Source organism: Montipora foliosa, chromosome 8 (genome assembly GCF_036669935.1).
Source record: "Montipora foliosa isolate CH-2021 chromosome 8, ASM3666993v2, whole genome shotgun sequence".
Taxonomy (NCBI): domain Eukaryota; kingdom Metazoa; phylum Cnidaria; class Anthozoa; order Scleractinia; family Acroporidae; genus Montipora; species Montipora foliosa.
The window spans coordinates 46809396-46821895 of NC_090876.1; the positions used below are offsets into that span (position 1 = coordinate 46809396).

Here is a 12500-nt window from a genome sequence, read left to right on the forward strand (position 1 = left end):
GATAGCGCAATTGGTTTCGCTAATACTTATCCACTGGATAGTGATTTACCCGGTGGATAGCGCTATCCATCGTTTGAACAACTGGGGCCAGGTCAATGATAGCATTGCCAATGCAAATGTGTCACCTAATCATGTGTCAGTAGTGCGCAGAAAAGGAGGAAATCATTTGTCAGATGTAAGAAACAAGCACAAAAGCAGTATAAAACTGTAGAGATATCACGAGATAGTACAAAGCCACTGACTGGAAACTTTGCCAAAAGTTGAAAAGGTACAAACACTTAATTTAACTCATGAAATACGAGCCATATACATGTGTCCACCTACCTTCCATTTCACTTAACTTGTCCTTCAAATGCTTGGACATTTCTTTAGAAATAAAAGAGACAGTCAATAAGCGAACTTTGAAAATACACCGTATATATACCTTTGCAGGAAAAAAAAAGAAAACCTTACGGTTCTTGCTACATCCCCTACCATTCAATAAGTCAATAAAAATGCATGAACTTACCACGTGTCTCTTTTAGTGTATCTTTGCTGCTGCCTTCATCTGTTTTAAGCCTCTTTGTCAGGATGCCTTAATCAAAACAAATTCATGAATCGATTAATCAATCAATTGAATAAAACAGCACATTTTATTAAAGGGCACACTAAACGAACACTGAAAAGGTTGACATGAAAGGTACGTTACAGTAACTATATCTCTTCCTCGAGAACTCAACGGTCTCTTAACAATTAAGATGGGTGAACTGGACTAGACATGAGAAAACTTCATGGAAAGAGAGTTGACATAGCTTTAATAATTATTGACTTCTTTCACTAAACAGATTAAATTATGGCAAGATTTTGACACAAGACTCTACTTTATTATGTACATGCTCATAATTAACTTAAGATAAACTTATAGCATGTAAGAGATATCTACCAACGACAGAGGTTTTTTGGGAATGTACATGTACATCCTGAGGACTGCGTAAGCAGGCACAAGGGATGTTGTGACTTGTTGTCTGTACATGTGCATGCCAGTAACATGTCAAAATATAATAATAATAATAATAATAATAATAATAATAATAATAATAATAATAATAATAATAATAAGAGGGTTACCACAAGGGGATGCTCTGTGTCCCAGATTGTTCACGCTGTGCTTAAATCCCTTGGCGTGGAAACTTGCAGCGACAGAGGGGTATAAGATGTCCAAACCAATCAACGCTAAGATAACGGATGTACTGTAAACATTGATGACTTAAAAGTCTATGCTCAATCTGAAAGTAAACTCAGCTGCATATTGAAGAACACCAACAGTTGCATGAATGATATTGGTCTACAGCTAAACCCCAAGAAGTGCAATGTAATCCACATGAAACGAGGTGAGATCAAACAAGGGATGCCTGGAATAAAAGTCAGCGATACAGAAGTGGTACAACCCCTGGAAGAAGATCCACAGTACAAGTTTCTGGGAATTCTACAGAATGTACGTCAGGAAGAGAAGAGAACGTTGGAGTGTGCTGAAAAGACATATCTACAACGTCTGTCAGTAATTTGGTCGAGTCCACTATCAGATGCCAATCGTGTGGCTGCTTCTAATCAGTGTGCAGTAGCAGTCCTTAAGTACCCCATGTGGACACAGCATTGGCCGCTGACAGAACTAAGAAGGATTGATCGAGAAGCGTGGAAAATCATGGTAACAAACGGAGGGAAACACCCAGTGTCATCAACCGCCCTATTGTACGTGTTGAGAAAGGAAGGTGGACGTGGCCTGCAGTCAGTAGAGGGAGAGTACAATTAGATCACGAAGATTAAGGCAGCAATGAAATTGTTCTCTAACAGTGACCCTAGCATGAAAATGGTGAGAGACTTTGAAGAGCGTTCTGCTGTTTTGGGATATCAGTCACTGATTACAGAGGTCCTGAGGTATAGTGAAGAACTTGGACTGACGCTGAGGCTTGCCTACCCGGAACCAACGGTATGTGAAGCTGCTGGAGAGGAGGTGATTGCAACAAAGGCAAAGAAACTGCTGAGATCAAAGTACGAAGAACAGTTGTTGAAGACAGTACGTGATGTAGCATGGCAGGTAAAGCTGCATACAGCAAGATGGAATGATGATGGCATGAGCACTAAGAACTGCTTCTCATGGCTAAGCGAATGGACGTCATGCCCAACGTATGTTGTGGCCGGTATGTATGAGTTATATGAACAGCTCCTGCCAACGAAGTTATACCAAGTTAAGAAGATTAAGATATCACAGTTGAGTAATGTGTGCTGTCGTATGTGTAATAAGGCACCAGAAAGCGTAGCTCACGTGCTATCGGGATGCTCAGCCCTTGCCCAAAACAAGTATTTGGCAAGACACAACAATGCGTTGAAAGTGTTATATTTTGAGCTGCTACAAGATTTACAACTGGTCGAAAGTCTTCCTGCATGGTATTCACCAATCAAGCCTAAACCAGAATATGTCTCGGAGGATATCCAAGCATTGTGGGACATACCAACTTATGGGGAGAACCATGAATTGCAAGCTAACAGAATCGATGCAAAGATAGTGAACCATAAAAGTAAGGAAGTAGTAGTCTTGGAGATGAGTTGTCGGGAATACAGAAAAGAAAGATGAAGAGAAGTTAGTCAAGTAAGGCCCATTACGATGGGAGTTACAAGTGTACAGTCCACCAGTACAATATTATCGTGGACGTGCTTGGGGGTTGGTCAAGGACTATGGAAGAAGGATTATGGAAGTTGCTGGGAAAAAAGACAAAAGATACTACGAAACATGAGAAGTCGGTAGTGTCAAGTACATTGAATATTGCAAGGGTGTTTAAGATCATAACATGAACAGTAAAATTACAGAAGAAACTCTCGAAAGGCTGAACATTATAATATTCCAATTTTGTTTATAGTTTAAGTTTCATTTTATTGTACTTAGTCATTTAGGGACACTTTTAACATGTTATATAGAATTTATCAAAAATTTTTAAAAAACTAATAAATATTAATAGACTTTAGACAATACTCATCAGGGATAGAAATTAGAATTAATATTTAAAGGAAAAAAAAACAAGGATTATTTAGCTTTTATAAACTACATTTTTAGGATTTTAGGATATATAATTTTCAATTATTTTTATTTAGATAGATTCAATTAAGATTTGAGTAGGTTTTTAAGAGCTACTTGGGATTTTTTTTAAAAAGAGATTTCCAGCGATTGGTCACGTGATCTAGCTCACGCCCAATCACTGTAATTACCTTAGGCATTCATGCGTATCTACTGCCATAATAATAATAATAATAATTGGTTTATTGTAAGCACTGTGAAACTCAATCTGCCAGTTGGTGAGACAAATCACTTTAGAGGACATTTTATGAAGATTAATTTAGTCACCCTAAAATGTGAAAAACGGAAAACAATTGCCATCATCATTCAAATTACTTTGTCTTTTAATACTTATACCTAAAAACGAGTTCGTGGTGACCCCTATTTTGCATTGCCTGAAAGTAACATGCAAGGTAAAGTGGATTTAGAGCTATTTTCACAACTGGAAAATTTAAGATGGATCTGAATATGCCCCCAATATTTTTTTTTTAACCCACCAGAGAATTTTACCTTTAATTGTTAGCCTGTTAATTACTTCTTAACAAATAGAAAATGAGGGTCATCACGTTTGTTTTTCCTTTTAAAATTTTGTGTACGTAAACTACATATACATGTAGAATCACCATCGTGTTCTTCGTCTCATCTCATTGATCCTACTAGTATGATTTTCTGAACAAAACTATACGTGCTTTTTATTAAGCCAAAATGTTTAATTTATGTTCTTCCCATCTTATTCAATTATTCATCTTAATTTACATTTTTGAATCCTGAATGCTACTACTCAATTATCTGCTGTACATCATGTACATTGTAGATTCATACTTAAATCAAGTAGAGACACTGGTGAGATTTCCAGTTCTTCTACTGTTACTATAAAATTATCATAATGTACATGTACATGTATGCTAGTTATTGTTTTAGTCAATTAATTACAGTGTAACACACCTTTCACTTCTCCAAATCCCGAATTCAGCATTTCTAGATTTAAACAAAAATCAACTAAAATGAGTCAAATTATAATGAGATACACATTGGGTTTCGATTAGTTTGGTTCACCTCAATATTAATTAACCACTTTCATTCCCAAGAGTGACACTAATCGCAAGATTTACATTGTAACTCTTTCTGACAAAAGATGACTAAAAGAGATGCTAAATGCTTTTGACTATCGATCTGCCCATGCTGCAACTGTGGCTTAGCTGTGTTTTATGTTCACTTGTACTAGCCCCATACAATGTGACTAGTAGTCAGTGTGATGCTTCTTAAAAGTGGACTTGGCACAGCCCTCCCAAAAGAAACTGGAGCACACAGTTTCTTTCAGTTCTCGTCTGATGAGTAAAACTGAACAGCAATATGCACAAATATAAAACGAGCTCATTGTCAAAGTTTATGTGTGTGAGAAATTTGACCAGTATACATCTTTGAGAAAGGCAATGCAATTGTCCAGTCCAATCATAAACCACTGGAAACCACACATACAGAAAAACTCATCCACAATCATAAGGTTAATTAGAAATCTAACTCATTTTTGCGGTCGGGCATACCTTCTAAATTTTCAAGCTTTTCCTTTGTATTATCATCGTCTATCTTGCACTCCTTCAGCAACTCTCGATAGTGCTCCTCAACAACAGGATCCATGCACTCAGTCTTCAGACGGCTGATCACGCTGGAATAAGTTGCTCCAGATCCAAGGGCAAGTAGGGCATTACTTATATCCTGCCATAACATATTGAATGTTGCATCATCAACAGAAGCTTGGCTTGCATGAGCATAAACTTGGTTTCTATAATACTTGATCCTCGCTATGTTTGCCTCAGGACTGTTTTCACCAGGGAGAGGAAGCTTGTCCCAGCTTGCAGTACTGGCAGGAGGAGTGAGACTGCATATATTTCTCAACAGTAGCATCAAAAGTGTAATGTCAAAGCTGGCTGATGACACAGATGAAGGATGAGTTGGGTAGAGCTTTCCCCATTGTGTGGGATTCAAAATTCTTTTCTTTCTCAGACCCTGCAATGATGTATGGTGAGCTACTGATGACAAAATCTTCGGAAGAGTAGCTGGAGGGTGTATTGTGTCAAAGGTGTCTCTGAGAGCCTGGGTTCCCACATCCACTAGAAGCCGGCACAGACGGGCATAGTTGGTTGTCTCCTTTGACGAGGCGAATGGAGCTGGAGCTGGAGCTGGAACAGATGCCATATCCCAAACTGTTGGCTAAATAAACATGCAAAACATGAGTGCAGTTAATTGGGAATCAAATCTTTAGAACTTGGAATTGTCAATGCAATGGCATTTGGTAAGTGACTAGCATGCACTGGGTGTAAATACATTGTACAGTGAAGGAGAGCACGGAGCATCTTAAAAAAGAGGAAAAGCACAAGGAATTAGTGTACCTCTTGAATCATATATAATATATTTCACTATGATTTAACCAATTAATCCCTAAGGAGTAAAGATTAATTATTTTTACTCTGCATGGCTAATGCTAAAAATACTTGCCATCTGGAGGCACTTAAGGAATGACTGGGTTGTTCACAGGACTGCTTGCTCGATTTAGGAATTCAACGGACGGTTTTCAGTGTTACATTTTGGATTTGGATATTTCATTTATACATCGGTGATATGTGAAACATCCAAAAAAGTGTAATGTGTTCTCACAGAGAAATCACATTCTTAATGCAACAAACACATTCCATACCTTGTTTAGCCTTCACCCCACTTTAACTTTGCATTTTTGAGGTAGAAATATATAATCCATACCCACAGTGATCAAGATTGCACAGGATCTGTTCCTGAGACAAAGAGGAATTCAATATAAAGTTAATCTCATAGCAATGTGTGAGTATCAATTGTTTAAAGGAGTACATGTATAACTTAAAATAAGTAGCCTGCAAAGGACATTAACAAATCTGCATGTACGCTGCTCTTGGTGCTAAAACAGTGAACAATGCTTTGTGACTATTACAATGTACATAATACCATATGGATAGAATACATGCCTCATTGAGTTGAAACAGACTTGACAGTCATCCTTCCCAAACTTTAAGTCACTTAGTGATTAACTCAGTTACACCCACAATGAACTTGTCAACTTATGGGTCAGGCAAAAGTCGCAAGATCAATACGTTTGTTAGGAAAACAAGAAGTTATAATTTCTTTCCCAGGTGTGGCGCTTTATGAGATGGATAACATGCTCCAGCTAACAGCCTGGTCAAGCAGTTAAGCATCTAAAATCTGGTCCGTGTTCTGTGGTATTAATGTTTTTGAGTGAACCTAGAGCCCAAGGGGCTCCCCACTGAGGCGTAAGATCTGTAAGTGGCCATTGGACGATAAAGCGTTTAAGGCAAACATAGAAAAACGTGAAAAGCAATTCCTTCTTTCCAATCTCAAAATCAAGATAAGTAGTTATTACTTCACGTTTATTGCATGTATATGGGCAAACTGGTCCGAAATGAAAAGAAGAATATGAGCCACCATGTAGGTTGCCAAACTGTTCCCATTTTCTGTTTCCATTTTCTTGGGCATAAAAAGAAAAGTGCGACAAATGTTTTTCATTAACAATGTAGCGATGTCAGAGTTCCACTACGAATTTTACTTTCCAGAACTATTAGCAGAAGCAGGCAAAGAGGCAAGACTCAAGGAATAGAAAACCCTGTGCGAGAGAGCCATTGTAATAAAAACCTTGTAAGGTACGGCGTGCCAGCTGGTTTACGAACTGATAATGGTTCCAATTTGGTGTCCGACGAGATGGAGAAATATAATAACTTGGAGGAAATGGGGATTGTGCATCACTACAACACACCTTTGTGGTCCAGATCCAATGGGGAGGTCGAGCGCCAGAACCGCTCACTTCTCAAAGCCATGAGAGTCTTCCATGCAGAAGGGAAGGATTGGCGATTGGAGCTCAATACGTTTCTACTGGCCTACCGATCGACTAGTCACACCACAACGGGTGTTAGCCCAGCGGAACTGTTTCTTAAGAGGAAACTAACTACCAAGCTTCCAGAATTTACAGAAGGTGGAGAGAGTCAGATGGATGTGGCTTTGCAACAAGTGAGGGATCGGGATTCTGAGAAGAAGCAGCAGGCAAAACTCTATGCTGACACGAGATATCACGGCAAGGATAGACCCATCACTGTGGGAGATGCTATGTTGCTTGAGAGAAAGAGAGAAAACAAGTTGTCTCCCTCGTACGAGTTCCAACCTTACGAAGTGACCGCCCGTTATGGGGACCAAGTCATCCTGAAGTCACCCAAAGGAGTGGAGTACAAGAGGAATTTGCAGCATATCAAACGTGTCGTAATGGAACCTGTGACGGATGCAGAATGCAGTACAGAGTCAGGAGGTGATACTCCGGAACCGGCCCCCAGTCCTGAATTGTCTGACCAGTCTACTCAAGAAACTACGCCTACAGGAGTGGCAGTTGCGGGTACTCCGAGTCGCTCAGGAAGAGTTAGCCAGCCTCAAACGGCCTTCATGGCTGATTATGTACTTTACTCAGGGTTAGTGCTAAAATTCCAGGAGTATTCAAGGAGTTTTCAATAACCAGGAATTGAGTTTTCAAGGAGTCTTTATAAGAAGATTTCTATGCCGGCCATACATATATAGTGCTTAAGTGTTTTCTTGGCTGAAAAAGCCTACCTAGATATTCCTTAAGTTAAGCGCACGCATGGGCATTTTAATTTTTGGTTTTAATGTTTCCCTAATAGTCAATTTTGGGCTCAATTTTTGAAATGTCTCTTTAACTTAGCATGATGCATTTTTCGGCGTGCCGTATATGCAGAGATGAAGGATGCTATCAAAGAAGGCCTCCATATTAAGTGTCAAAAGGAGGAGAAAGAATTTGTCACCGCTGAGGAAGAAAGAAAATTTTGGGAGATGAACTTATTAGGAACGAGCTCAGCTAAGTCATTATTGTATGCAGTGTATTTTTACAATGGAAAAATATTTGGCTTGCGAGGTGGAGATCATAGAAATATTGTGTTAAATAACTTTTCGAAGTACGGTAGTGAATAATTGATTGCATGGTAACTGAGGTTGCTAATTAAAATTCAAGTGTCTTGATCAGTGTTTTCATCAGTTTTTGAACTAACTGGAGTAATCGTGATCTAGATTTTCATTGGGTATCAAGATACGTGCACCTGACCAAAATGGGGCACTCCGATTGACTTATAACCGTATGAATAATTAATGAGTTTGAGAAGTAAATTTATACCTTGTAAATTCTGGCCTGCAAGTTTCCTCTTCTTCCCAAAATCTGTCACAAATGCTTTGCGTATAATTTCATCTGTTTCATGGTAACACTAAAGGTTGAAAGATGAAAACACAAATTGTCATTGAATGGTACTGAAATAATAAAGTAAACTGGAATTTGTGGTCATACATCTTCAGTTACTATCATCCTTGCCAATACAATGTAGTTCTATCAGGATTAAGCAGTGTTTCTATTATTATTGAAAATTCTACACTGTATTAATTTTACCTTAAAACTGGCACACTGAACATCACATAAGGAAGAGCAAAAGAATGATTGCTTTATACCTTAATTCTAACGAGTCTTGCAAATTTCTTCTTTTTCCCACTAAATCCTTCGTTATAGCTACGTGTAACAATTTAATTCTTATAAGGAAACTGAATGACAAAAGATATTCATGTCACTTAAGAGATAATATTCTAAGCAAATTGAAATATAAGGCCTAGAACACTAATAATAGAACAACAATAATAACATAATCATACTAGGAAAAATCATGGTTATAAATTTGTTACCATAATTATTATTATTTAATTATATATATATAGCTGCATGTATAATACCTTGATCGTAACAAGTCTTGCAAGTTTTGTCCAACCTCGTTCCCAGGGTCTCTCTTCTCTGCCTCCATTGTCGTTGAGAGAAGACCCTGGTTCACGCTGGTCACGTGTCTCCCAGAATCTGGGAGGTTGGCGAAATGTGTGTTAGGGGATGGGTGGCAATGTAGGCTTTGTTGACATTGCAAAGAAGGGAATCAGCACGCAATTGATTTTGTGGCCAGATAACCATTGACAAAACGTTTGACAGCAGTATTTTATGTACTACACATATGGAACCCGATGTGAAAGAAAAAAAGTTGTGGTCAAATCGATCAGACGCCACAGAAAATAACCTCACGTTATTCAAGTTTTCATCCGTGTGAAGGTCCGGATCAACGAAGAATGCTAATAGTTTGCGACAATTTTAAAGGAAAGAAGATTTTGTCGTGCAAGAAAACAAGCGAAACGGTTATCCATGGAAAACAAACATGTTCAGCGATCAGCCGGTGTGTTGTTATTTAAGTTCTCGAGTCACATATCGACCTCAAATCCATCAAATCAAACTGTATTAGCATGTGCAGGTATTTCATTTTGTTCTTTGATTTTCGTTTTTCTTTCGAAAGTTAAACAACGTGATTACGTGATTGCTAAGGTCGCAATCTTGTACAGCGAGTTGACAGTTTGACTTATGATATTTATATTTCAACAACTTCGTGTAAATTGTCGATGTCGTTAAGATTTTTTTTACCACTGCACCGCGCTTTAATAGCGTGTATATTTTTAGTCGCAGTAAAATAAAAGAGACATTTTTATCAAGCAAACGTAGTGTTTGGTGTATTCTTTTATGTTAGTGTTTGTTCTGAAGAAGCAACTTTGGCTACTAACGAAATTAATTTTTTTCAAAGCGAACGTCAATCGCCGCTCGACATTGAAGTCGTCTTGTCGATCACAAAAGCTCTTGCTTTTAGTTTGACCGCTTTTGTGGGAATTCATCTCCTGTGGGAATATAACATCAGCTCTTTTGACCTTTTTATTTTAGAAATGCCTTGTAAACGAATATTTTTTCGCCCAGGTGCGGTTGCGGGATCAAAATATAACGAAAACACTACCCTAGTGGAAAAATGTTTGTCGACGAGTGCCACGTGACCAGCGTGAACCAGGGTCTTCTCTCAACGACAATGGAGGCAGAGAAGAGAGACCCTGGGAACGAGGTTGAGTTTTGTCTTGCTTTCCAGTAAATCTCAAACAAGGTCTTATGTATTTCCAGGACACTAAAAAGAATAATGTGAATAATTATGTAAATCTAAGTGGTGATTCTTCAGAGGAACCATTGTTTTGCCTTTTTTCAAAATTGTAGGAGAGCTTAGATGCCTAAAGAGATTCCTAAAAATTAAAAATGAGCAGTCCTTTCAGAAGAGAAAGCTTGTCTGGGTTTTTCCTCAAATGGGAATTTCAACAACCACGTTAGTAAGAAAGAATGATGTAATGCAGAAAGGATGGTATGTTCGACAATACGTTTTGAAGGGGGTGAGGAGTGACAAAACATTAATAGAAGAAAAATTCTGTGAACTTAGGATGTGTATGCTTAACAACAATAAAGCAGAAGACTGTATTCTAGTGCATAATAAAGAAGGGGCCAATAGAGCGGCCGTTGCCAAAACCAGGATAGGATCGGATCGGATCGGATCGGATCGGATCGGATCTGACCGGACCCGATCGGACCGGATCGGATCGGATTGACAAACCTCGGACCGAATCATAACACCAGACAACGTGCTCTAAATTCTGTGCCTTTCTTCCTTGTGTAGTCGTCTCCTCATTTATTGAGACTCGTCGATATGTTTTTTCCAAAGGTGATTACAGATTCCGAAGCAGAATTATGAAAGATACGATGTGACGAATTGACTGCTTACACAACGGTCTTCTTTTGCAAAACATGAAAACTGACAACAATTCTTTACTTTACCCTAGTCCCTTCTAAGTACACAATAGCCTGATTTAGCAACAGAACGGAAATGTCAGTTGATGATGGCGCGCCCAGCAAAAATAGAATTAAAAGTAGAATCCCAACTATTCTGCGGGCTCTCCTTTCGTCAACTGACGTTCCCTTTCTTTTGCTAAATCAGGCTATTGTGCAATTGTCAGGGACTGGGGTAAAGTAAAAAATTGTTTTCAGTTTTCATGTTTGAAGAAGAAGACCGTTGCGCACGCAGTCAATTCGCTTATTGATGTCAATTCGTCACATCGTATCTTTCAAAATTCCGCTTCGGAATCTGTAATCACCTCTGGAAAAAAAAAACACTACGACGAGTCTCAATAAATGAGGAGACGACTACAGAAGAGAGAAAGGCACAGAATTCGACTTCTCCTGTCTTCAGCATGTTGTCTTTTGACCGTCCACTTTTGGCGGGGATTTTGTTATCGATCCGGCCCGTATTTTGTCAATCCAATCTGATCCGGTCCGGTTTGATCCGATCCGATCGGATCCAATCCGGGTTTTGCCAACAGCCCAGAAGAGCGCAAAAACATTCGCAAATCGCAAAAATTGTGAGCGGGATTAACGAGTCAAAATCAAAGTATTTAAAATGAAATTAAAGCGTATCACAGACAATAAAACATTGACGAACGATCTCACGCATGTGCAGGCAAATAATCATAATAAAACTAGAGGCCATACTGACCTTCACTGAGGCTCGGAAACCAATCGATGTTTCACTGATTAATTATGCATAAAATATTCAGCTATGCTAGTCATGTATGCACTGACTTCAAATGTCTGTCAACAAAAGAATTTGAGTCAAATTATAGTGCTTGATTTCCTTTAGGTTTCTCCAGATTGCTTCAATAGTCACCGTGACTTTGTGTTACAAAGTGGTGTGATAATAGGACTTAGTATTGATTGATAGCCTTCAGAGTTTGTAATTATGCTAAATCAAACATTAAGCATTTCAGGAATCTAGCCAACTGACTAAACGATTAGTCTATCTCTACCTGAACATACACACAACTGTGAAAAACTATTACGTATACAATGTGGGGACAATTAAGCAAGAAATACATACGGTAAGGGTCAAGACCTGCCAGAAAACAAAAGAGTAATCAATTGCGTGTATAAAAAGCCACAAGATTTTCATACATGCAGGGCCACAGCGATTTCCAAAAAGATACCGTAATGCAACAGGTCAGGTTTCTTTAAAGTCAAAAGACTTCCTGAAGCTTGAAGTTACATCAAAAAAAGGGAAACAAGTTCCTAAAGTATTTCATTTTGTTAAGGAAACGTCCCTTGATTTGTATTGTTTCACTCATCTATTCACTAATTAGCTCAATTTCTTCTTTGAAGCATCCATGTATTGGAAATTTGGTGCATGCTTGCTTAGTACTTCTTTTTTTCGTGGAGTCTAAAGATTGACATTTTCCTTTGTGTTTGTGAAGTAGTTTTTCTCCTACGTACCATTAATTCTCAAGATTGGTAATTTTATTTACGTATGCAACATAATCCTTTATTTTTTGCAGTATCCATTGTTGAATATTTCTTTTTAGCAACAGGTTCCAAGTTGTCACAGGTATGATGAACTGAACTGAGCCTTTGACTCTATTATGACCTCTGATCATTCTAATCAGA

The 12500-nt window shown here is 38.4% G+C and overlaps 2 protein-coding genes across 5 annotated transcripts in view; one reads left to right on the forward strand and one right to left on the reverse strand.

The window, feature by feature from the left end:
• Positions 1–12500, reverse strand: part of LOC137967650 (NLR family CARD domain-containing protein 3-like) — a 308047-nt gene that overhangs the window by 291815 nt on the left and 3732 nt on the right. For 3 of the 4 annotated variants that reach the window (XM_068814177.1, XM_068814176.1, XM_068814174.1), the window contains exons 3-9: positions 11560–11654; positions 8301–8388; positions 5784–5877; positions 4633–5299; positions 4034–4066; positions 509–574; positions 325–366 (exon numbers count right to left, since the gene is read on the reverse strand). In XM_068814177.1, coding sequence (XP_068670278.1) covers positions 325–366; positions 509–574; positions 4034–4066; positions 4633–5284 — 793 coding nt within the window. In that variant the 5' untranslated portion in view covers positions 5285–5299; positions 5784–5877; positions 8301–8388; positions 11560–11654. Of the gene's footprint in view, positions 1–324; positions 367–508; positions 575–4033; positions 4067–4632; positions 5300–5783; positions 5878–8300; positions 8389–8902; positions 10150–11559; positions 11655–12500 lie in introns of all 4 variants that reach the window. The other variant, XM_068814168.1, reaches the window with a different exon arrangement.
• LOC137968885 (uncharacterized) lies at positions 6833–7630 on the forward strand. The gene has a single exon (XM_068815355.1). It carries the CDS (start codon positions 6833–6835, stop codon positions 7628–7630), a length of 798 nt encoding a protein of 265 aa, XP_068671456.1.

Excerpts from the sequence above, each read along its gene's own strand:
- LOC137968885 (XM_068815355.1), top strand. The coding sequence starts at position 6,833 with ATGGAGAAATATAATAACTTGGAGGAAATGGGGATTGTGCATCACTAC.